Here is a 25,664-nt window from a genome sequence, read left to right as displayed (position 1 = left end):
CTCACCTTTTGAGGATTGACCACAGGTTCTCTATGGGGAGTAGCCTGGCCACGAATCCAAATTTTCAATGTAATGATCTCTGAGCCACTTCTTGCCTTGTGACATGGTGCTCCATTATGCTGGAAAATGCATGGATCATCAACAAATTCCTCCTGGATTGGGTGGAGAAGTTACGATCGATTTTCCAGATGACCCAAATTGTAAGGAAGCTTCATCAGAGAAAATAGCTTCGCACCAGTCTTCTGCTGTCCTATTCTTATACTTCCTGCATTTTTAGTTTGTCTTGGAGAGAAGTGGCTTCTTTGCTGCCCTTCTTGACACCAGGCACTTGTTGGACACTCTGGGACGTCCTGAAGCCATCTTCATGATGATCCGGCAAATGGTTGCAATTATCTTTGCAGCAATTGCCTTGCACGAAGATGCAAAGCAATGATGGCTGCATATCTTTGTTTTGAGGTAACCATTGCTACCACAAGACCACAATGATGGAAAGCACTTCTTCCCTCCTTTTATTATATAGCAATCAGTCTGCTCTTATAATCAAATCAGATCCTTGAGATCCACACTTTCCCATGAGATATGATTAGTGAAATGAAGTTCGTTGGTCATTTTGTACCAACTGCCAAGGCGGAAAAACCCCCCCAGTGAAATGTAGTTTTTTTTTTTTGGCCAATTAAGCTTTTTGCAATTATTTATGCAACTGAAAATGTGAATCAACACCACAACAACTGAAACAGCAAACTTAGCCAAACACAAAATGTATGTCACTGCCAATACGTGTTATTAAATTGCCTATTTACATTTAAAAAACTTTTTTTTTTTTTTTTTATACGTGACACTTGTCATTTGGGAGAAAAAAAAAATGTAAATATAAAAAATAAATTAACACATTTTTTTCCTTATGAGTAGAAATACCTTAGTTTGTTTATGTTGCAATATTAAATCGGATCCACTCAACATTTAAAAAAAAATTCGGAATAGTTAAGATTTCTTAAAATGTTTTTGAAATAACTCTTATGCTCACCATTTGATTTAAATGATCAAACATACAGTAAGAAAAGTACTATTGTGACATATTATAACAATTTAAAAGAACTGTTTTACATTTTATTATAATTTCTAATGTAATTTATTCCTGATGGCAAAGCTGAATTTTCAGGATCATTACTACAGTCTTCAGTGTCACATGATCCTTCAGAAATCATTTTAACAGTTATATTAAATTGTAATTATATTTTACTATATTTGTATTTTACTGTATTATTGATCAAAAAAATGCAGCCTTGGTGAGCATAAGTATTCCAAAATTGTCATCAGTAATACTGAAAACCTTTAAGTAGTGTAAGTAGTGGTAAAATTAAAGGGAATTAAAAAAACATGCCAAAGACAAATAAGGGCATCATAAAATTTATTTAGAAAAATATATCCATAAATACATTTTAAAACTACATACTGTTATACTGAACATACGTGAGCAGCACAAATAGTGTAAATGTCATTAAATTCATACATGTAATTCCAAAACTCATAATAATACTCTAAACCTAGCAGATAGTCAGGAGACTATTACAGTGAATTCTGTAAACCTGAGGTGAATGATCATTCTGCTTTCTGTCACAGCACGGATCTGTACTTGCAAGCGAACATGATCCATACAGCACAAGCTGACTCTGGATAAGCAAACACACGAACCCTCACCGCCAGTCGCACATGATCCCCTCGGCAGCAAACAATCTCTTCACAGAACGGTGACCTGAGTGATACATAAGAGAACAAGTTAGTAGATGTTAGTTGTTTGTCTTTGTTAAAGCTGCAGTGTGTGATTTCTGCAGCACTAACAGTACTTCTCTAAACAACTTTCCATTGTAAGTCATATCAGTTAAAAAAGACATTTAAAGGTAGATCAGTTCGTTTGTGAAGGTACCTGAGGCAGGTAGCGAACGCCCTGCGTGCATTACGGTGCAAGAAATGAATAGGAAAGCCTTTAAAAGTATGTCCGTCGGGCACAGCCCTTCTCACAGCATCCTGAAACTCCTCGTTTCCACACGACACACCTGTACAGCGCTCTAGTTCATACGCCGACAGCGCTGCTGACAGCAGGTATGACAGGTGATCATCCCAGACCATTGCCAGACCAAGATCCTACAGATAGACATTCCACTTAGTCATTCCAAAAGCATGTTAAAAAGGATCGGTTACACTTTATTTTACAGTGTGTGTACTAACAGTTTACTTAAGTAATGGTAATACAAGGTAACTGCATGGGTTAAGGAGTAGGTTCAGGGTTAGTACCTAGTTATTATTACACAGTTATTATAAATGCTATAAGTATATAGTATGTACGTAGATGCGGAACAGGACTGTAAAATATAAGTGCTACCAAAGTAGGAATGTATCTGTCAGCCAAAGTTTCATGCTGTTTTTCAATTGCAAGAAAGTAGTCTTGTATTTACAGTATGAGGTAAACCGAGATTTTTAAAGGAACACGCTGACTTTTTGGGACTTTAGCTTATTCACCGTATCCCCCAGAGTTAGATAAGTCCATACATACCATTCTCATCTCCATAAGTGACAAAATAACGCCAACATTTTCCTATTTACATGTTGCTGTTATTTTGTCACTTATTGAGCAGTAGGCTAGCTGGAGCCGTTTACCGCCAGTCTTTGTGCTAAGCTAGGCTAGGCTAGCGGTGGGTGCGTCAGACAGAGTTATGGCACGCACGGAGATGAGAATGGTATGTATGGACTTATCTAACTCTGGGGGATACGGTGAATAAGCTAAAGTCCCATAAAGTCGGCGTGTTCCTTTAGAAAAAATTACACCAATATTCATGTTGCTCCAAACCTCAAAAGTCTTTCATCCACTGAACATAAAATGAAGAATGCGCTGGTCACTCATTTCCATTTTTTGGTATGTCAAGTTTCAAAATGACAATAAAGCAGTGCATACAACTGCACGATTTTCTAGGAGGAACAAACTGAAATTTATGTTTAGTTCAACAACAATTTGTGCTGAAATTTCCTACATCATTTGTATGGACTAGAAAAATGGTGCATTGACATCATTTACTGACTACCAGTCAGTAAGGTTTTTTTTTTTTTTTTTTTTTTTTTAAGAAATTAATTTTTTTTACTCAGCAATAATGCATTAAATTGACCAAAGGTGACAGTAAAGACGTTTATTTCTATTTTACTATAGAAATTTTACTGTAATTTTTCCGTTCGCTAGAGGTTGCCTATTCAAAACAAAGGCGTAGCTTGATGACGCCAAGTTTGAGCGCAGAATCTGGTCTTCACCTCACATCCGGTGGAGAAGAATCGGGATATTACTCGGGCAGAAATCATGTTCATGAATATGATTATTAACATCACTGTAGTATGAAGCAGAGCAGAGTGTTGTGGGAGCTGAGCAATGCCACTGGAGCGATTGTTAATGGACTTTTATTATGCCACAGTCGCATGCGCCATTTCCGCTTTTCCGGTCATGAGTATGAGGTAACTCAGCTCTGTTTATCATATTAGACACATTTGAGTGTGTTGAAAATTAAGTTGTGGGTTTACTCTGTGCGTTCGCTCTGCGTCAGCTATGACACTTGTTGCACACTGCAGTAAGAGGAAAGCATTTCTGCAAAATAAAACCAGAAACCGAGGGTAGCGCAGATATGACCCCTCCCCTCGAACGCAGATGAGCCAATGGCAGTTGAGTATCAGTTGCACTGGGACCGGAACTCTGACATTTTTAGATTTCAGCGCCATAGAGAAACATTGGAAAATCCATAGCTCTCATCAGTTTGATTGTGTTTATGCTACAAAAATGGTAAAACGATGTGCCTGTGGTACTGTAACACTGATTCCAGTTATCCTGAGAGGATTTTCTAAGTGTCATACTCTCATTAAGTTACGATTAAAGTTAGTTAGTTCCTGCTAAAATACAAACTGAAATAGCTGTTCTCATGTCATGTAACATTAACAGTGTAGGTCAAAAACACATAAACGAAGGTGTACATTTCAGTGCATCTCTCCATATTAAGATGGTTAAATGTAAATTATTTCAATCCTACCCTGCGCTACATGAAGTGTTGATCCTGGATGTTGTCATCTGCGATCGTGACGACCGTAACATGAGGCTTCTCCCGTTTGCATTGTGATAAACCCTGACTTCCAAATTAATCTCCCACCATATTCATTTTTAAATCTTTTATATATCCCTCCATTAAGTCCCACTTGAATGCTCCTCAACGAGAGGTGGTCCCTTCTGCGTCACAGACTTTATTAGGGCCCAAGCCCAAAGGGCGCAGAGCCCTATTGTTCTTCCTCAGATTATTCTTTGTTTTTTTTTTTTTTGTTTTTTTTTTCGACTTCTCGGGTACTTTTGGGGCACTTAACATGCTCGAAAACTCTTGAAACTTCGCACGGGCGTCGGAATGCGCGGCCATCAGAGCCGGGCTGAAGCTGGTACCCGGGCGTGGCAGGGGGGCTCGACAGCGCCCCCTAAAGTGGGGTCTGAAAACTTGGTCCATATATCAAACACACTTGCACGTACATGTATGAAACTCGGTACACATTTAGATCTCATCGGGCCGAACAACTTTCGTGCTCATAGTTATGCGTCAGCCCTACAGGAAGTGAGCGATTATGGGTTGTTCGGAAAACGCATGCTCTGGAATTTAATATACTCCTCCGAGGCCATTGTTTCGATCATTGCCAAACTCGGTCAGCATGAAGAGAACATATCCAGGATGCTAAATTGCGAGCGGATTTTTGATATCTCAAATGGTTTGGCCGTGGCGAAGCAACGAATTTATGGCGAGAAAAGGGAAACAGGAAGTGTGTTATAACTTGTGCAAACATTGACTGGTTTGGATGAAACTTCAGCTGTGTGTTTGTTGTAAGAAGCCGATCACATGGATATGACTTTTGTGAGTCAAAGTTATAGCGCCACCAACTGGCAGCAGGAAGTGTGTCACTTTCAAAAATGCTTTGAATCACCATCTTATTTTGACCCGATTTATTTCAAACTTCATCAGTATAATGTGAAAACATGACAGATAGAGACGTATGAAATGGATTCCTGAAATTTTAAATACTGTTGCCATGGCAACGTGTCAAAGTTTAATAATCTTTTGGCTGTTCTGAGGCTCTTAGCATGCTTGAAATTGCTTGAAACTGCTTGAAACTCAACACACACATCAGAGATGTCAGTCAGTACACATGGACAAAGCCTCAGAAACGGGCGGGGATGAGGGGCTCTCTAGCGCCACCTTTTGACAAAAGTGGGGGGGTTAGTTTTATCTTCAGTCACCAAACTCGGTACATATATTGTTCTCTTCGAGCCGGACAACTTTCTAATTTACAGTCATTAGCTCCGACCAACGGGAAGTCAGATATTTTGGTTTGAAGGTGAATATTTATGTAATTCAGGGTCTGAGTTTTTACGTTCTCCTCATAGGCGATTTATTCAATCTCCACCAAACTCGGTCAACATGAAACAAAGATACGGAAGATGCTAAAATGCGAACGAATATTGGATATCTCAAACGGTGTTGCCATGGCGAGGGATTAAATAAGGACAAAAAAAGGGGAACAGAAATTGTCTCATATCTTGTAAAATAATATTTTGATTTAAATTAAATTAAGATTGTATGTTTGGTAATTGAACTTAGATTAATTTAAAATGACTGTACTATTTTTCAGATGAATATATATATATTTTATAAATATTTATTTGTATAATGTATTGTGCCCGTGTGTGCTGCCCTTCCCTCAATGAACACAAGATGGCAGCATTGTGTTAGTTTTGAAGCAGGATAAAAAAAAAACTTGTTTCTCTCTCTCTCTCTCTCTCTCTCTCTCTCTCTCTCTCTCTCTCTCTCTCTGTGTGTGTGTGTGTGTGTGTGTGTGTGTGTGTGTGTGTGTGTGTGTGTGTGTGTGTGTGTGTGTGCTTCTGTGATTTCTGAGGACATACATTTGTAGACATTTCATGTGTCCCCGTACATATATTGTTCTCTTCGAGCCGGACAACTTTCTAATTTAACTAATCTAATTTAACTAATTTAAAACTTTCTAATTTTAAATAAAAACGTCATGTGCTGTGTTTGCCAAGATCACGTATGATGCATATGCAGGGTATATGCAGGAATCCTGAAGTAAATTTTAATACCTTTTTAAGACTTTTTTAAGACCTTCTCAAAATATTTAAAGACCTCATCGGCGATGAGAACTACTGTTGACCAATAAAATAAAAATATATAATCATAAGCTATAACAAAAATATATATTAAATTAGGTGAGTGGATAGTTAAAAAAAATTGCAATTACAAAAAGTAATTCTTGAAAAAACATCTCTGGACTAATTATCTTATCACCTGACAGCCGTGATTACATGTACTCATTCAGACAGAACTCTTTTTTAAAACAGAGGAGTGTGAGTGTGTTTTCTATACATGTGCTTTAAGGTCATGTGCTGTGTTTGCAAAGATCACTTTTGACACATTTGTCTTTAAATTCATTATTTACTGGCATAGTTCAAATTTATTTTAAAACAAAATTCACATTGTTTTCTACAAGTGTCTGTTTATAAGTGTCTTTTTTTCACAGAAAGTTTTTGTTTGAACATGAATATTTGTATAATTCAGGGTCTGAGTTTTTACGTTCTCCTCGTAGGCGATTTATTCAATCTCCACCAAACTCGGTCAACGTGAAACGGAAGCTTAACGCATTAAAAATATTTAACGCAAATAACGCAGCGTCCGTTTTTATATCCATTTTTGCTTAGCGTTACATGATCACGCTCCTATTCATGTAAATGCTTCCAAGCGCGACAAGACACAAGAGAGCGCGCTGTATGCCAATGTCCTGTCTGTGTGTGTGTGTGTGTGTGTGTCAGTGTCCTGTCTGTGTGTGTGTGTGTGTGTGTGTGTGTGTGTGTGCCAGTGTCCTGTCTGTGTGTGTGTGTGTGTGTGTGTGTGTGTGTGTGTGTCAGTGTCCTGTCTGTGTGTGTGTGTGTGTGTGTGTGTGTGTGCCAGTGTCCTGTCTGTGTGTGTGTCAGTGTCCTGTCTGTGTGTGTGTGTGTGTGTGTGTGTGTGTGTGTGTGTGTGTGTGTGTGTGTGTGTGTGTGTGTGTGCCAGTGTCCTGTCTGTGTGTGTGTCAGTGTCCTGTCTGTGTGTGTGTGTGTGTGTGTGTGTGTGTGTGTGTGTGTGTGTGTGTGTGTGTGTGTGTGTGTGTGTGTGTGTGTGTGTGTGTGTGTGTGTGTGTGTGTGTGTGTGTGTGTGTGTGTGTGTGTGTGTGTGTGTCAGTGTCCTGTCTGTGTGGATGCGTCTCATGTCAGCTAATCAAGGCACTGACACACACACACACACACACACACACACACACTCGACGCATAGATAGACACGCGTTAGTTTCCTGCTCACATCGAGTTCTCTTTTGCTGTTGAACAACCAATAACACAGAGGATTTTGAGTATTTTCATATTAGAGTCTTAAATTAGTTATATAACGTCTTAAATGAACTTAAAGAGTTGTGAGGAAATGAGATGCGCGGGACCCCGCGTGAGATCCGCGGCTGTTCTTAAAGTGACAGTAGCACTGATGATGATGTCATTAATGTTTCATCAAAGAACAACGGGAACAGAGAAAATTGTAGCTTTAATGATGATTCATCTATATTTCATTTATTATTTATGCAGTTAAGGAAGGTTTGATAACTATTACATTTCTGTATAACAGGGAAGGCCATGGGTAAATATAACATTTATTATTTTGGGTTTATGTAAAGATTTTTTTAAGTTCACTTAAATTAAGTTGTTTTTTAAAGCCTAATAAATGTTGAAATTGGGAGCTTTCAGTTATACTGTAATGTAACGTCATTAATGTTTCATAGAGTAAATACTAAAGTAAATAAAGAGTAAATTTCATAGAGTAAAAATAAATACTATCGAGCAAAGATACTAATAAAATAAACTATGCTTTTCAGGTTTTTCAGGTACGTCTAACATTAGTTTTCAGTTACAGAAATTGATCAAATGTAAAATAACATTGCATATATGACTGTATAAATTAAAGATTAATCCTATTAAACTTACAAAAGTTATTCAATCAAGTGCAGTGAGTGATGCCCTTGTCTTTTGTTTGACATTAAACAGACAGCAGTAAAGGCTTTTGCCCCTTTAAGACCTCGGATATGTGTCGTCTTTTCTGGACTGTATAAAGCTTACTTAAGCCATATACAGACTATGTCTGCTAGAATACTCATCAATATGTTGACATACTTTTTGCGTGAGTTTGTCCGTTCAAGAGCAAGACTTGAAAGAGAACTCAATATTTGCGAGCTGAGAGACGTGTGCGCGCTCTTGGATGAGTGCACGGAAAATTTTCTCACAGTGCGCGCGACTTCTCATTCGCGTCTTCTGGCACTAAACCAGATAGTTGCGTGTTCTGAGTTAACACAATCAGAACGTAAAAATACGGGATATTTTACGGGAAAATACTAAAACGGGAAGACAGCGGGAAAAGGGTGAGAAACCCGGAAAAAACGGGAGGGTTGACAGCTATGGTGTGTGTGTGTGTGTGTGTGTGTGCGATATGTAGGCTTAGGGGTAGTGTAGGGGGATAGAATGTACAGTTTGTACAGTATACAAACCATTAAGTCTATGGAATGCCATCTGCCTGTCTTTCCCCTTCCCCCTCTCTATCTGTGTGTGTGTGTGTGTGTGTGTGGGGGGGGGGGGGGGTCTCTCTCTCACCCTGTGAGTTTGTGTGTGTGCCTTTCTCTCAGTCCTTCCCCTCCCCCTCACTCTCACTCTATCATTGTGTGTGTGTGTGTGTGTGTGTGTGTGTGTGTGTGTGTGTGTGTGTGTGTGTGTGTGTGTGTGTGTGTGTGTGTGTGTGTGTGTGTGTGTGTGTGTGTGTGTGTGTGTGTGTGTGTGTGTGTGACTTTCTCTCTTGATCATAATTTAACCCTTTCATATAGGCTATCACAAATAACTATCACTTGAAATAAAAACGTCATGTGATGTGTTTGCCAAGATCACGTATGATGCACATGTCTTTAAATTAATTATTTACTGATATAATATAAATGTATTAAAACATAAATTTCACATGATTTTATAAAAGTGGCTATTTATAATAAACTTCCATAAAATGTAGACACGCATCTTACTCTTACCTGACACTGATATTAAAATCATCTTTGCAGTTTCTGTGATTTGGCTCCATTTATACATTTTTTATTAAAAAAAAAATTATTGGACCACCCATATTGAAATGAAAGCATGTTTTATGGTGCATAAGATTGGTGCACAAACGGTAGCTAAGGTAGCTCAAAAACACATGAAGAGAAGTGTTAGAATAAAACAACATCAGCATTCGAATGGTATTCTGAACTCATTCCAATTTGACCTTTGACATAATCTGACATGAAATTCATATAAATGTAATTGATCTCATAGATGTGGCTGTTGTGGTCATAGCAGCACCAACTGCTGCAGTTAATGTGGTGAATTCAGATGACTTTGACATAGTCCTTTTATGTTTTCCCATTTTAAATGCCTATTGCCTGCCGTGCACAGTTAAACTGATGCCACCGGGGTGGCGGTGCCACCGGCTTGGGCCCGACATCGCTGCTCGCAGCTTTAATTGGGATTTATCTTCGGATTTGTTTTTGTTTACATTTTTGAAATTTCTGAGTTTAGATATGTTTAAGGTCTGCATTATCTGTCTTACTAAGGAGGGACTCTTATTTTGATGGGTATTATAGTCTACGGAGCAATGCGGGCTGTGAAAGGGAGAGCTCGCACTTTTTTTGGAGTGGTTTTCAGATCAAACGTTTAGTTTATTAGCACCCCCGAAAAGACATAAGGTCTGTATGTTTGTTTACTGTTTATGAGTGTTTTTGTGTAATTTACTATGTATGTTAATGATAATGCAACGTAGAGAGAGAGAGAGAGAGAGAGAGAGAGAGAGAGAGAGAGAGTTTGTGAATGAGACGTTAATGCGCACTTCTTATGCTTTGTTTGTTCAGCTCTAGTGGCCTAGTGGTTTTTGGATATTTTCCTGCAAAAATGTTACATATTGCAGAAAAAAATATATAATCAAATATTAAGCAGCACAACTGTTTTCAACATTTATATGATTTCTGAAGGATCATGACACTGGAGTAATGATGCTGAAAATGTAGCTTTGCAATCAGACAAATTACATTTTCAAATATATTAAAATAGAAATTATTTCAAAATATTTTTACTGTTTTTTGATTAAAACAAAATGCAGCCTTGGTGAACAGAAACATCTGACTCCAAACTTTTGAACAGTAGTGCAGCTTCAGAAGACTCGGAATATACTAGTTGGTCACACTAGTTGCATGGACCACTTTTATGATACTTTACTGGTGTTTTTTGGTCATTTTGAACTGACATGAGAGTAAATGATGACAGAATTTTCATTTTGGGGTTAAAGTTCACTTGAACTGCATTCAGAAATGCCCATTACACAGTTTGCTGTGTCAAAGGTTACTTGCGCATGTGTTTTTATTACCTTCCTATGCTCTGCTAATAGGTAGCGCATCTCCAACTCCAGTTGGTTGCTGGCCTCATTGGGCACTACAGAAGGGGAGCAGAGAGGAGGAGTCGGCGGAAGAGAGGAGGTGGAGCCGGGTGCACATACAGATCTCACGGCCTCCTCACTCATGGCCTTCCAGCGGGAGCCGTCTGCAAAGTCAAACACACACAACTCCACAGCATCTGACGGCTGACAGTTTGCCAAGAACGTCTTGTGGTTGAAGACGCAGCCGAGTGTCCGGTAAGGGTGGCTGGGTTTTGGTTGGGGGACCATGGGAGGAGCATCTGGGTCTATTGGGCGGTGGAGGTATCTAGTACAGAAAACAAAGCAGGAAAGCTAGTCTTAGAGCAAGATATCAACAGATTAACAGAGACATATCGTGCATATGTTACATCTTTAGAGTGACCGGCAGTGTTTACTGCACACTGCAACAAACACAGCATGATTACTTTTATGAACAGTTCTTTTTAATGAATTAGTCAACATTTTTACAAAACAGCCTTAAACTTGATATCTATTTGAAATGTATTAGGTAGAACCTGTTCAACTGCTCGTTAATGCAAATATCACATGGCAGCAACTCAATGCATTTAGGCATGTAGACATGGTCCAAGCGATCTGCTGAAGTTCAAACTGAGCATCAAAATGTGGAAGGAAGGTGATTTAAGTGTGACGGGCTGGCCTGAGTATTTCAGAAACTGCTGATCTACTGGGATTTTCACAAACAACCATCTCTAGGGTTTAAAGAGAATAGTCCGAAAAAGAGAAAATATCCAGTGAGCGGCAGTTCTGTGGGCGAAAAATACCTTGTATGTCAGAGGAGAATGGACCGACTGGTTTGAGCTGATAGAAATGCAACAGCATCTCAAATAACCACTAGTTACAACTGAGGTCTGCAGAAGAGCATCTCTGAACGCACCACACTTTAAAGCTTGAAGCAGATGAGCTACAGCAGCAGACGACACACCGGGTGACACTCCTGTCAGCGAAGAACAGGAAATTGAGGCTACAATTCACACGGGCTCACCAAAATTGGACAATAGAAGATTGGAAAATTGTTGCCTGGTTGCGACAGAAATTGAGACTCATCAGACATTCAGATGGTAAAGTCAGAATTTGGTGTAAACAACATGGATCTATCCAGTCTTGTATCAACAGTCCAGGCTGGAGATGGTGGTGTAATGGAGTGAAGGATATTTTCTTGGCACACTTTGGGCCCTTCTTAGTACCAATTGAGCATTGTTGAAATGTCACAGCCTACCTGAGTATAGTTGCTGACCATGTCCATCCCTTTATGACCACAGTGTGCCCATCCTCTGATGGCAGGACAACCATGTCACAAAGCTCAAATCCTCTCAAACTGGTTTCTTGACCATGACAATGAGTTCACTCCTCAAATGGCCTCCACAGTCAACAGATCTCAATGAGGCACTTTTGGGATGTGGTGGAACGAGAGAGTCGCATCATGGATGTGTAGCCGACAAATCTGCAGCAACTGCGTGATGCTATTATGTCAATATGGACCAAAGAATGTTTCCAGCACCTTGTTGAATCTATGCCACAAATAATTAAGGCAGTTCTGAAGGCAAAAAGGGGTCCAACCCAGTACTAGCAAGGCATACCTAATAAAGGGGCCATTGAGTATATAATGATACAATTATTCAATTATTTCACAAAATATTCAGTACAATATTAATCTTAAAGTCCCTGTAAAGGCAATACTGAGATTTGTTTATAAACACATTATAAATGTTAGAAATGTATTGCTGAAACACGTTACAAAGTTTGTTAACTGTGTGGTACTGAATTGTGGAGTTAGACCGTTTTTTCCAGTTTTTCACCATTGCTATGTTCAGGATTTTTTAGACGGGGCTAAAACGGTGGCTTGATGACGCACTGGAGCCACTGTGCCTGGCTCCTCCCCTAACACTATCATAACTAGAGCACATTCGCATAAGTTAGCCCGCTCGATTGCGAGTTACTGTCAGTACCGTTAGTTACTACAGCCTACAACTTACAAAACAGTTTACAAAACAAAAATGATGATATCAAGAAGAGGTGGATTCATTTTGTGAACAGCTACCTTGATGGAGCGGCAGTGGCTCAGTGGTTCATGTAGGTTGTCTACAAACCAGAAGGTTGGTGGTTCAATCCCCGGTTCCACCGGACCAAGTGTCGAGGTGTCCATGAGCAAGACACCTAAACCCAGCTGCTCCCGACGAGCTGGATGGCGCCTTGCATGGTTGACACCGCCGTCGGTGTATGAATGGGTGAATGTGAGGCAATATGTAAAGCGCTTTGGATGGCCATGGGTCTGTTGAAGGCGCTATAGACGGTTTCATCGGACGCACGCGCGTTGCCACGGTTACGCGCCTGGCCCGAAGTTAACTTCCGGTCTGTGTTTGTTTATCGGTCTGGCAAGGGGATAGTATGGCGCACTACTCAGTAGAAAAACATTTTTGATGTACTATTCTTGGATAAGATGATATAAATATTAACGATCAAGCAGAGAGAATATGACACCAGCGCAAAAAAAGTGTGTGCGAATCATCAAAAAGCCTTAAAGAGCACCTATCATGGCATTTAAAATGTTCCAAATATTGTTTTAGAAGTCCCCAACAACAGTTTTGCATGCATGCAATGACAAAAAAGACTTTAGTTTTCTTATAATATGCATTTATTTTTACCTGTTTTGACAGCGATTCTCAAATGATTCCTTTAGTGATTCACTTTTCAAAACCCTGCCTTTACGTGACGCTAATCTGCGGTGATTGGTCCGATGACCCAGTCAGTTGTGATTGGTTTAGTCTGTGCAGATATTTTCGGAAACGGAACGCCCATCAAAGTCTTATAGTGACAGTAATTTGTTAATATGTGTCAGGAGTTATGAATATGAAAACCGCGTCGGTACTGTTTGATTGTAATATGAGCCTCAGCTGATCTCATTCATAAAAAAACTCCTCTATTCTCCTCACGAAGACTCGCGACAAATCAACATCCCTCAGGGCTTTTAGTTCAAAAGTGTGCAGATGAGGAGACATATTGATAGATTCTCATATGTCTGTGTCAAATTTCTAAACAGAGGAGTATTTTTTATTCAATACTTCCTCAAAATGGGCAGTTATAGCCTAATCATGAGCGATTGAGTCTCTTATGTGTTGTTTTCAATTCATACTGGCAGCCGGAGGGCGCTCTGTGCACATGTAGTCCATGTATGGTACAGACAGACGAAGAAGAACCATGTGCCATAATAGAAGTCCATAATAAAAGCTTCCTGAGATCGCGAAACATACATTTGACGACTAATAAACACACAATCGCGACGATGTATGGTTTGTCTTCAAGCCACTTAGTCTTCAAATGCTCATCCTTGGGCAGATGAAAAAAGTTTGCCTTTGAGTGGCACTTCAGAACACAGCGTCTCGTAGCCATGATGTTTTCTAGTTTTCACTGGCGTCTTGGAGCGCAATAAGTGGGCGTATCGTATTCAAATAACTTGACAAGTTGACGTCATCTAGTCAGAGAAAAAGCTTCGGTCTTCTAACGATTCTTAAAAATGACTCCGAGTCGACTCTTACTTTTGAAAGAAAATAACTATATATACGGTGCACTGTCATATTTCAAGCTATCACAGGATGTTTTTGTTCACTTAGATCTATGTTCATACGAGAGCAGCATCTAATGTAATTTAGACTGTATGTCTAATGTAATTTACTTGTTATCTATTTAGCTTGTTATCAGAAATAATCTACTCTAGAGGTATCTTATTCTGGCTGCGTTTACACTTGGCATTAACATGCGAGCACCGTGATCATCAGTCAATCAGGACACGGCGAGTTTACATTTGTTCACATCGTGGTCGCCATCTGGATAACTGATCGGATGTATGTTTCCCGCAAAATATTTAAATGTGCCTTTATCACGGAGTGCAAAACAGCTTTCGCTTTGTCTATTAATGCCAGTGCCCACTGCCCATAGAGCACAGGATTTTTTGTGATGCATTCATACAATCAATCTCAAATAGGGTACTTTATCTACAAGTTAACTTTCCCAACATTAATCTTATGTTATAAAAACAAAGACACATGTACTCCGATGCATTGCATGATTGAAGGCGAGCGCGCAAGCATTTATAGATAGGCTACTGTACAGAAAACGGCATTACACGGTCTTTAAAGGGTTAGTTCACCCAAAAATTGTAATTCTGTAATCATTACTCTGCCTCATGTAATTCCAAACCTGTAAGACCTTCGTTCATCTTTGGAACACAACTTAAGATATTTTTCTTCTTCTCTACGGTCTTACGGGTTGGGGTCGACATGAGGGTGAGTAATTAATGTATGAATTTACATTTTTGGGTGAACTAACCCTTTAAGAGGGCGTTTCCCCCACTCTATATTGCAGACAGAAATGGGAGATTATTTATAATAAACATGCTGAAACAATAAAAACATGTCAATTAAGATAATGCTGCCCAATTAAAATGAAAGATGATAGCACATAAGAAAGATAACGCAGCCTCTGTTGTTATTGATTCTTTGCGGACGTCTACCGGAAGTTAAGATTGGGCCACAAAAGCATGGATGTTCAGTAACGTTTGTTTATGTTGTTGCCGTTGAAACCGTCTAAATGCAGTCCATTTACCATGGAGAGCTGAGGATCACCACCAACACCTGCCTCTGCAGTGACTTTACACCGGATAGTTTTACAAACTTTCATCAGAGACAACTGGGATTCACTAATAATCCGCTGCAGAATTGGGTCGAACCGAGCCTTCATTGTCCCGTCCCACTGACATCTGGTGCCGTCGCGAACTATACGTGATTGTTGTCTTGTGTTCTTATGGCAGCTTTCCTGCGAGTGGGTGTGGTTTCAGCACCCGACAGCGGACACGTCCCCAGCGCTTGAGAGCAGAGAATGCTGCTTATTTTTTCAAGATTTTAATAAGCTATATTATTTACTTGGCGGATTTTTTTATTATTCAATTTGGCTGGGTGGTTAATAACACATTTGTCTGTGGTGTGACAAACTCGGAACACATATTTAATTTTGACTTTACAAGGATTTTAATTTTTTTTTAAAAATTATTGTATGTTGATTATAATAGAAACTTAGTTTGGGAGTATGGTGGGTGACATTTTGAAACTATAATCAACACAATAATTTTTTTTTTTTTTTTTTTTAAACAGGCATAAATAAATAGATAAAACCATTGAGCAACTGTGTCGACAATTTGTTGACTAAAAAAGCCATTTGGCTCCTAAATATATAATTTTATAAAAACTTTTGAAGTCATTTTATTTGAGTCTGGAGCCATGTTAGGGGCAGTTTAGAAGATAAAAAAAAAAAAACTAATAAAAATGTATGAATTATTACCTGTGTGCAGTGAAACTTTCCCAAAAAGTGATGGAGCCGTCTGTACCGCAGGTCATGACCCAGGTGTGTGGAATGTTCTTGGCTTTGGTGCCCACACATACATAAGCATCTAGTCCAAATCCCAACAGCAGACTACACAGCAACGTGGCATGATCCTCACAGTCACCCTGACAACAAAAAACATGTTAATAATTGTAATGAAATTGTCAATGTTCAAAAAACAGTTCATTCTAATATTTTACTCGAGTGTTTGATTATTCAGTTTCAGTGCTTAGTGTAAGATCAGCATTTAACAGGAGGTCTTGCCTTGTTCCTGCACAGAAAAGCCATCATAGAGCACCACTGCTCCTGTCTGACTCCTCCCCCAACCATAGGCGCTCTCTCCTGAGCTAACAGGCTAACGAAGCGTGCAGCCTGCCGCGGACTCTCAAGCAACCTTCCGGCACGTAGTACACGTACATATGAGCACACAGGCCGGTTCACACCATTTTCATCCTGGAAAACACACAAGTATAAGACATCTGAATCTGAATCAAATACTGTTATGCACAAGCATAAATCAGCAATAGCAACTTCTATCAACTTTCACCAGTACGGTGCTCAGTAAGGTCACCTGTGCAAAGATCTTCACCAATTTGGACTGGTGTGAGGGTCGAATCTCCAAGAATTCCTGCCACCACTGTTTGGCATATACCAAAAACAGCCTCTCCTTCTCTGCTGTTTTCTGTCTCTCCAGGGATTGCTGGAAAAAGACCACAAGTTTTTTCTAAAAACATTCAATTTTAGGCAATCTGTTACAGAGACAAACCTTGTAAAAAAAAGAGAAATTACAAGAATGAGAAAGCATTGTTGATGATTCACCATTACCTTTTTTGGACAAATTATGTTTAGAAAACAAAACAAAAAATTATTTTCACCTCAAAGGGGTGATGAATTGAGAAATCAACTTTCCCTTGAGCCTTTGGTTTATAAAAGTTCACCGCCTCAAGCCCGCCCACCGACTCGTGGAGCTAAACTGGTTGCGCTACCAATCAATAAACATGCCGGTTCCAGCTCACGTGCGTATCTTAAATAGTGAAATAACATTCCTTTCTTGCGCGCGTGTGTGTGTGTACGGTTCGCGGTTATATTCACTGATCGGGCGGGCCAAGTAATACAAAAATAACATTCCAATCAATTGCGGGTGGATGAGAGATGAATCATTGTGTGTTTGATAAAGGCATTTTGCGAGCCCTGTGAGCGTTTCCCCTGACGCTTTCAAAACAATCCCCACATGTACTGAGGGGAGCTGAAGCTGTGAGCGTTTACTTCCAAGTCTTCAGTGCGGCACGCCCATCAAAACCGAGCATTTTTCAGAGAGCCAAGGCAGAAAATAGCCTATGACTTATTCATTAAGATGTTTTTGAATGTAAAAACCACGCGAACGTCATAAGTAAACCTCAGACAACAGTATAAAAGATAAAAAAGCCAGTTCATGACACCTTTAAAGTATTATTGTCACAAATTTCATAAATGTGCTATGTATGGATCTATGGCCTGCCATAGACTCAGTCAGGAGCGTAAGAAGAAAAAGAAAAGGACACAATAAATAATGTTTACAGTAATGTGCATTCATTGGAAGTCTATGGGGCAAGACATTCCAGAATATTTAAAACCAGAAACATTTGATTCATTGTCCTTTTATCAGTAGAACTGCTGTTTCTACAAAGATGTTTATGCATTACCAACATAATTCCAAAAATGTAAATAGGGACTGATTATTACATGGTTATGACTGTAGCTCATCACAAATACTTCATTTGAAATGAACTGAAGCCTCTCTATAGTAATGAATCACCTGGGTGGTGGTGACCTCAGGGCTCAGGGTCTCAGTAAGGGGAGGATACAGTTCCAACTTCAGATTCAGAACACCAGCAGATACTTTACTTTCACTGCCTGGAAAAAAAACAATACATAAGCACACGTACATTCCACACGTAGAAACCTACGGGTGACGTCACGGACACTACGTCCATTGTTTTATACAGTCTATGGTACATGCCAACCAACAATTTTCATGGATTAGCAACTTTTTGCTAATCCATAGTTTACCCAAAAAATTGTAATTCTCCAAAACTAGATATTTTGAGTTTTTTTCAAATATTTTTGTCCATACAATGAAAGTTAGTTGGGTCCAAAGTTGTTTCGGACTCCACCAACTATGTACGGACAAAACATTCTTCTAAATATATTATTTTGTGTCCCATGGAAGAAAGCAAGTCATACTGGAATGACATGAGGATGCGTAAAGAATGACAGAATTGAAATTTTGGGTTTTTGAAAGGAAATAGTTTAATAATATGACATTTGCTTACCCACTCCTAGTAGTTCTACTGAGGCACCGGTTTTTCCATTGGGAGCACTGAGAACTGTCCGCCAGTCAAGAAAATAAGAAGAAACTAGTGTTGTGTCCCCAGACGTGTCTGTTTTAATCAGCACCATATGCACTGGATCACAGATGGACAACATGGTGGTAGCATCAGCCATCTTGCTAGCATCTCCTGTGCCACAACAATACCACAGAGTTAAGGCCCGTTCAAAAGAATTATAACTATAACAATAACTATCAGCGTCCACACCAACACACAATATCATTCTGTTTATTATAAGCAAGCACGTGCAGCAGTTATGTCATCTGCTGCCTTAAATGCTCAAACTCTTTAAAGCAGGATGGATTTTTAATTGGCTGTCAATGCTTTTATTGTTCATCAGCTGAAAAAACAAAACTGTTTCTCTGTGTCATATCGTTAAAGTTGTGGTGTGGACTCCACTATTCTTTAACATTTCGATTCTTAAAACTATATCTTTGTCTTTATTGTTAGCCTTTACACATGACAGAAATGAAGAGGAGGACATTATAGGCTGCTAGTATAAGTAGGGTTGTTTAAGAAACCTGGACCATCTCTATGGACTTCCAGAAGAAAGCCCTCCTGTAGGTCTGGCTCACAAGCACATGGGACTGGTTTGGAGCGGAAGCGCTGGTTGCGGAAGTGGAGATGAAGGGTGAATGTAGAGCACACCTGACCAGGTAAAGGCTCTGGCTCCTGCAAGTGCTCCAGGAAAGCTTTACCACCCATAACTTGTAGGTAGAGGTATCTCCGTAGTGGACTGATGTTAGCTGGTGAAAGTAAAAAATAAAAAAATATTACAATTTCAACATTTATGCCACCCTTTCTTTCTTTCGTCAGTGGGACACAAAAGATGGTAGACAGAAGGCTTACACGGTTCTTTTCCCTATGTGATATCAATAGATCTCAGTCAGGGTAGACCCGCCCCCTATGATGAGTAGGCCCCCCCAGTTTATTATACAAATATAATATTTGTTAAATAACAGTTGTTTAAATTATTTTAACGTAATTACAAAATTATTATAACATCTCAAATACTAAAATAAATGAAATGGGTTTTTTTTTTTTTACAGTCTATGGTTTTTGCATAATGCGTGATGAGTTTGATTGACAGCTGTGTTAGGCAATTCGGTGTCAGGATGCCTCATGTATGCATGTGAGTTCATGAAGTGTGTTTACCTATTCACTTAGCCTATAATTTGCAGTTGTGTGATAGATAAACAGCAGCGATGCAAAATTCTATAAAAAGGACTTTTAAAAACTCGCATTGACGCGGGAGAGAACTCATCCATCAGGCCACAAGTAACGGTAAGACTTTTCAATTCCAAGCGTAGGTTCATTCTGTAAAGCCAGGAACACACCATAAGGAACTTTCAGTAGAGATAGTGTAGGGGTAAAGTGTGTGGCATTAAGTTGACACAATTCGAAGGTTCGAATCCACCTTTTGCCGAACTCGCTCTACTTCCTTTTTGCATCACATATCAGATCGGAAAGGTGTTTATTTTCAATAAAAATAAAGAAAATATTCGAAAAGTGGAAATAAAGCATCTAACGTGTGTTGTAACCGCTGCTCATGTTTTGTGTGTGGACAGTTTTAGGTTATGTTGACAGTGACACTGACTGGACATGTTCGTGACTGAGACGTGGTAGTTTTACAAAGTGTGTTCTACAATTTATTTTTTCAATAGGATCAAAGAAAATTTAAGATTGAAATTACCTAAATATTTTGTCCGTCCGTTATTTTACCTGAAAGCATAGGCGTAATTTGGACATGTATGCCCCCACCACTGCACAATCCCCCCAGTTATTTTTTTTTCAGTTATTGGCTCATTTAATTCCTTTGTTTGTGTATGTGTGACTTTTTTTATTTGACAAAAATAAAAAAATAAAACACTCTGTTATAGGCTCATTCAATGGCTTTCAATGCAATGCTTTTTTGGATGTGTGTGTGTGTGTGTGTGTGTGTGTGTGTGTGTGTGTGTGTGTGTGTGTGTGTGTGTGTGTGTGTGGGCATGTTTTCGTGAAATATCAGGACACAAATGTGTATAATGACATGGGTATGACATAGGTATTACAAAAAGAGGGTGAAATATGAGGACGTTCCCCATGTCCTCACTTTTCAAAATGCTTATAAATCACACAGAACAAGTTTTTTTTCACAGAAAGTGAACTGCACAGTCTCCTGTGAGGGCTAGGTTTAGGGGCAGTGTAAGGGGAAATAAAATACGGTTTGTACGGTATAAAAACCATTACGCCTATGGAATGTCCTCACATTTCACAAAAACAAACATGTGTGTGTGTGTGTGTGTGTGCGCATGTGTGAGTGTGAGTGTTTGCCACATTGAGAATGTTGTATAGGCTCACTCCTTCATTTGTGTGTATGTATGATCTGCATTGTGTTGGATTTATTGATTTTTATTGGACAAATAAAAAAAAAAATGCTTGGAATTACAGTTTTTCCCATTCATTCCTATGGGTGCCCATTTTTGTCCACGAAGGCGGGATTAAGGAGGTTTTTTTTTTCTTCAAGCACTTAACATTGTAGAATCGAGTCAATTTTTGTGTGTGTGTGTATGTGTTCAGGTGGCAAATTTAGGAAAAGTAGCCAAGTCTTGCACCGCTCAGATTAAGGAAAGTATTTGTAAAAAAAAAAAATTTTTTTTTATTATTTTGCCCACATTTGTCCCCGAGAGGACTTTAACCAAACATGCCAAGTGTGAACACACCCTTTCTTTAGGCTATAAACATTGACCAATGCACATGCATAGAGCACATCCAATATGGTAAACAGGAGCTCAACTGTGCATGCTTGACTTTAATTAAGTTTTCGAACTTCGAAGTGCCAAAGTTTTAGTGGAAAGGTTCTCAGTTTTCATAAAAAATGTCTACTTTTGTGTTTCAAAGATGAACAAAAGTCATATGAGTGTGGAACAGCAAGAGCGTGAGTAAATGATGACCCTTTAACACACACTCACTTGTCTTCAGCTGTGTGATGTTCTTGTCCACAAAACGGGTCGCAGACCTGTTCACAGTATCAGCATCAGTGTGAGAAACATCCTGGTGAGAAACCAACTAGTCATTTGAAGAAACATCAAATATGTGTTTCGGCGAGGAGATGCATTCTTTTGGTAATCTCAATGTATGTAATAGAAGTTCAAAAATCTGAATACTCATACTGCATTTGTAAAGTGGAGATCTTTCATCACATCATCCACGATTCCTCTCCGCTGAAGAGCATGTATGAAGTCTTCCTCAGAGAGCGAGCGCTGTCCATGCTGCCCATCACCCCTCACTGTCTCCGCTAAAACGTCACGAATCTTACCATGGATATCCATCTGAAAATGGGTCAGTTGACAAATAACATTACTCTTTTTTTTTTTCAAGATCAAGTTTTATGTCCTGTATATGTGTGTTACAGGTTTGGCTATACTTGTCCTCAGTTATATAGTGAAATCTTATGACAACCGACTAGTGAGGACATTTTACTGGTCCTCACTAGTTAAAAAGGCCAAAACGTGTTTTTATGACCATGTTTCTGTGATGGGTAGGTTTTAGGGGTAGTTGTTGGGTTAGGCGATAGAAAATATCAATTACCTGATATAAAATCAATGGAAGTCTATGCAATTAGTCCTCACTAATATAGTGAAACAAAAGTGTGTGTCAGACATTGTACGATATATATGGTTATTGAGGACAGAAATGTGTATAATGACAAGGGCATTACATCTTAAACATAAACATTTAATGTTTATCCTGTCCTCGTAAACTAATTAGCTAAAAACATACTAAACTGTTTTTTTTTACTAAACTGTTTAAGTTTTCTGTGGTGGGTAGGGTTAGTGTTAGTGTAAGAGAAATAGAATATGGTTCATTGACAAATAAAGCTTTAAAAAAAACTTTTTAAAACTGATGTAATGCATATTGTGAGTCACGAACAATGTGTTTAAACAGGTTTCAGTTGTTAAATTTCAGTGTTTAAATTCGACTGGTTTTATGGCAGGCTGTACAACCAAATAATTGTATGTATATACACCGATCAGGCTAAACATTATGACCACCTTTCTAATATTGTGTCGGGGTCTCTTTTGCTGCCGAAACAGCCCTGGCCTGTCGAGGCAAGGACTCCACTAGACCCCTGAAGGTGTGCTTATCTGCCACCAAGATGTTAGCAGCAGATCCTTTAAGTCCTGTAAGTTGCGAGGTGGGGCCTCCATGGATCGGACTTGTTTGTTCAGCACATCCCAAAGATGCTCGATTGGATTGAGATCTGGGGAATTTGGAGGCCAAGTCAACACCTCAAACTCATTGTACTCCTCAAACTATTCCTGAATCATTTATGCTTTATGGCAGGGCGCATTATCCTGCTGAACGAGGCCACAGCCACCAGGGAATACTGTTTCCATGAAAGGGTGTACATGGTCTGCAGCAATGCTTAGGTAGGTGGTACGTGTCAAAGTAACATCCACATGGATGGCAGGACCCAAGGTTTCCCAGCTGAACATTACCTGAAGCATCACACTGCCTCCGCCGGCTTGCCTTCTTCCCAGCATTAACTTCTTGAGCAATTTGAGCTACAGTAGCTCGTCTGTTTGATCTGACCACACGGGCTAGCCTTCGCTCCCCACATGCATCAATGAGCCTTGGCCACCCATGACCCTGTCGTCGGTTCACCACTGTTCCTTCCTTAGACCACTTAGTCTAGCCATCACAATTTGGCCCTTGTCAAAGTCGTTCAAATCCTTATGCTTGCCTATTTTTCCTGCTTCTAACACATAAACTTTGAAGACAAAATGTTCACTTGCTGTCTAATATATCCCAACCACTAACAGGTGCCGTGATGAAGAGATAATCAGTGTTATTCACTTCATAATGTCATAATTTTATGCCTGATCGGTGTGTACTGTAGTTGTATCATCTGACACTGAAAGTATACCACTTGAAATTAGCCATTTTTAACAGTATTTGAGAGAGATCTGCCACAAAATCAGTTAAAGCATTATCATTTTACTGTTATTACATGAATAATAAAAGAGCCATGTTTGCAGTTGTGCCACCCTGATATACAAATTGCTGGACAAAAGTTTTCTCAATTATCTCAACAGATTTTAAACTACTAATATTTATAAAACATGTTTATATAAAAGGTTTCAAACCTAAAATTATCCCATAGTATTTAGTTTTATATTTTATTTATTAAGATAGTGTAAATAGTTTTGTTAGTCTGTTCATTTGTTGAGATAGAATAAAGTGATATATAAAAATTATTTTGAAAAAGAAATAATGCACAAAAATATGCACGTCACGTCATTGACACATATACAGTTTGTACAGTATAAAAACCATTACACCTATGGAGAGTAAACTACACAAACAAGTGTGTGTGTGTGTGTGTGTGTGTGTGTGTGTGTGTGTGTGTGTGTGTGTGTGTGTGTGTGTGTGTGTGTGTGTGTGTGTGTGTGTGTGTGTGTGTGTGTGTGTGTGTGTGTGTGTGTGTGTGTGTGTGTGTGTGTAAAGGGAAAGTGCATCATTTTTTAACTTTAACATTGTAATCACATTTTAGCCTCTTGATGCGTGACAAATAATAATAATAATAATAATAAAAATAATAGATATTCCAGTTGGTCTAAATTAACTAAACTGTATGTGTCATAGATACGTGTATATATAAATATATATATGAAATGCGTAGTAACAAAAAATAGAAATATAGCGTGGGTGGTTGTCATGTCGACCACCCAAATACACCAGCAGAAAATAAAAACAGCGCATCTGAAAACAAACCCGGGATGTATTTCTTGTAGTACTCCAACATTATTTTATTAATATAAACTTATTTAAAACAGGATATGGTTTTAACATAAATAATTTGTTCAAAGTCCCACACGGTCATGTAACGTTAACAGCATTTACTTCATGATTTGCAAGTAACAACAAACAGATCATCACCTTACCTTGATTAAATGGTCATGAATTATTTGTTTTAATTCAGTTGCTTTTTCTGGTGGCAGGGACATTTTTGCGAGTATGAAAATGCGACAGAGGTTTAAACTCCACGTTTATAACTAAGCATTTATAGTCAACGTCTGCATTAAATGCGGGGGCTCAGCACATTCATTATATTTATGTTGTTCTTTTGCTGGATGCGATGTCAACGCCTCCTGCAACTGACATTTTAAATCCTGGCGGAAAGGCAAGCGGGAATCTGTCGTCACAGCGCCTGTGTATTTTCGCAGTTGCGGTTTTAAAATACACTAAAAGCTATTTAAAAAAAACGAATTGCCTTACGTTTAACGAACTACGGTGTTCGTGAGCTTTCGTTTTTTACAAATTCGGAGATTATAGGAAATATGAACCTCTTTTGTTTAATTCAGGCACCGCGTTGACGCCCCTTCATACTTAGGAAATTACGTCATGCAAATTCTGCCCCTGGATCTTGTAGTTCTCGAAAGAATATTGAACAAAAAACTATACTATAACACAAAGTGCACTTTCTGTAATAACTATAATTAAACTACCTTCCTTTTATTTTTTTTCACTTATTCAGTTACACTGTTGTGTCAAATGCTGAAATGTGTTCAAGACCTCACAGTAGGCTATTTTAGGAAAATGTGGGCTACTGGCTTCACTGAATATGGTAAAGAGAATGAAAAGTGCTTTTAATTTATTTATATTTTTAACAAATTTCACATTCACGAATGCACGTTTACTAATAAATAACCCAATTTTATGATTTTGTTGACTGGGGTTGTACAAGATAGGCCACTCTTTGAATAAAAGAGCTCCTAAAGCTCTAAATATTTGATATTTAAACCCAGTTGCAGTTATTCTGATTTTAATATTATCTGTCTACTATTTTCTCGTTACTTTTCTTTTTTCCTAGTCCTTTTACTGTTTTTCTATACATAATTGTATCAATATTTGCATTTTGTGTACGTACTGTAGGCTAGTGTTAATGTAAATAGTTCTCAACTGTATTTTCAGTCATGCAAAGCTGTCCGTATGTAGCAACTAGTTCCTTAAAACACAGTAGCGGTAAAATGAACGTTTTGAGGTATGTATGTAGGCTATGTAATTTATGTTGTAAGATGAAAAGTCTCAAATGTAAACCATACACATTTTACTCTTAAAACTATTTAAAATATAACATTCCAGAAGTATCCATGCTTCGCAGATTGACTTAAAAAAAAATTTTTTTTTTACAACTGTCAAATATCTTTTTTTTTTTTTTTTGCACCAAGCAAAATTCTCAGAAAAACAAAATATCATTAATCTTTTAATTATTTTAACAAAATGTTACATTCACATGTCAAAAATAACTCAAGCAACCCTAACACTGATGCAC

At 38.6% G+C, this 25,664-nt stretch overlaps 1 protein-coding gene across 1 annotated transcript; it reads right to left on the bottom strand.

The window, feature by feature from the left end:
- Window positions 1-1,391: 1,391 nt before the first annotated feature.
- cep76 (centrosomal protein 76) lies at window positions 1,392-24,518 on the bottom strand. The gene is made up of 12 exons (XM_079837485.1): window positions 24,274-24,518; window positions 21,499-21,657; window positions 21,298-21,379; window positions 18,868-19,092; window positions 18,290-18,475; window positions 17,773-17,870; window positions 16,549-16,677; window positions 16,242-16,430; window positions 15,936-16,102; window positions 10,536-10,869; window positions 1,925-2,142; window positions 1,392-1,753 (listed from the first exon to the last, which is right to left on the bottom strand). Exons 1-12 carry the CDS (start codon window positions 24,334-24,336, stop codon window positions 1,615-1,617), a joined length of 1,989 nt encoding a protein of 662 aa, XP_079693611.1. The 5' UTR covers window positions 24,337-24,518; the 3' UTR covers window positions 1,392-1,614.
- Window positions 24,519-25,664: the final 1,146 nt, after the last annotated feature.

Source organism: Gobio gobio (genome assembly GCF_949357685.1).
Source record: "Gobio gobio genome assembly, chromosome: 15".
NCBI lineage: Eukaryota > Metazoa > Chordata > Actinopteri > Cypriniformes > Gobionidae > Gobio > Gobio gobio.
The sequence above is the reverse complement of the archived record's forward strand: the minus strand, read 5'-3'. Positions and strand labels throughout refer to the sequence as shown.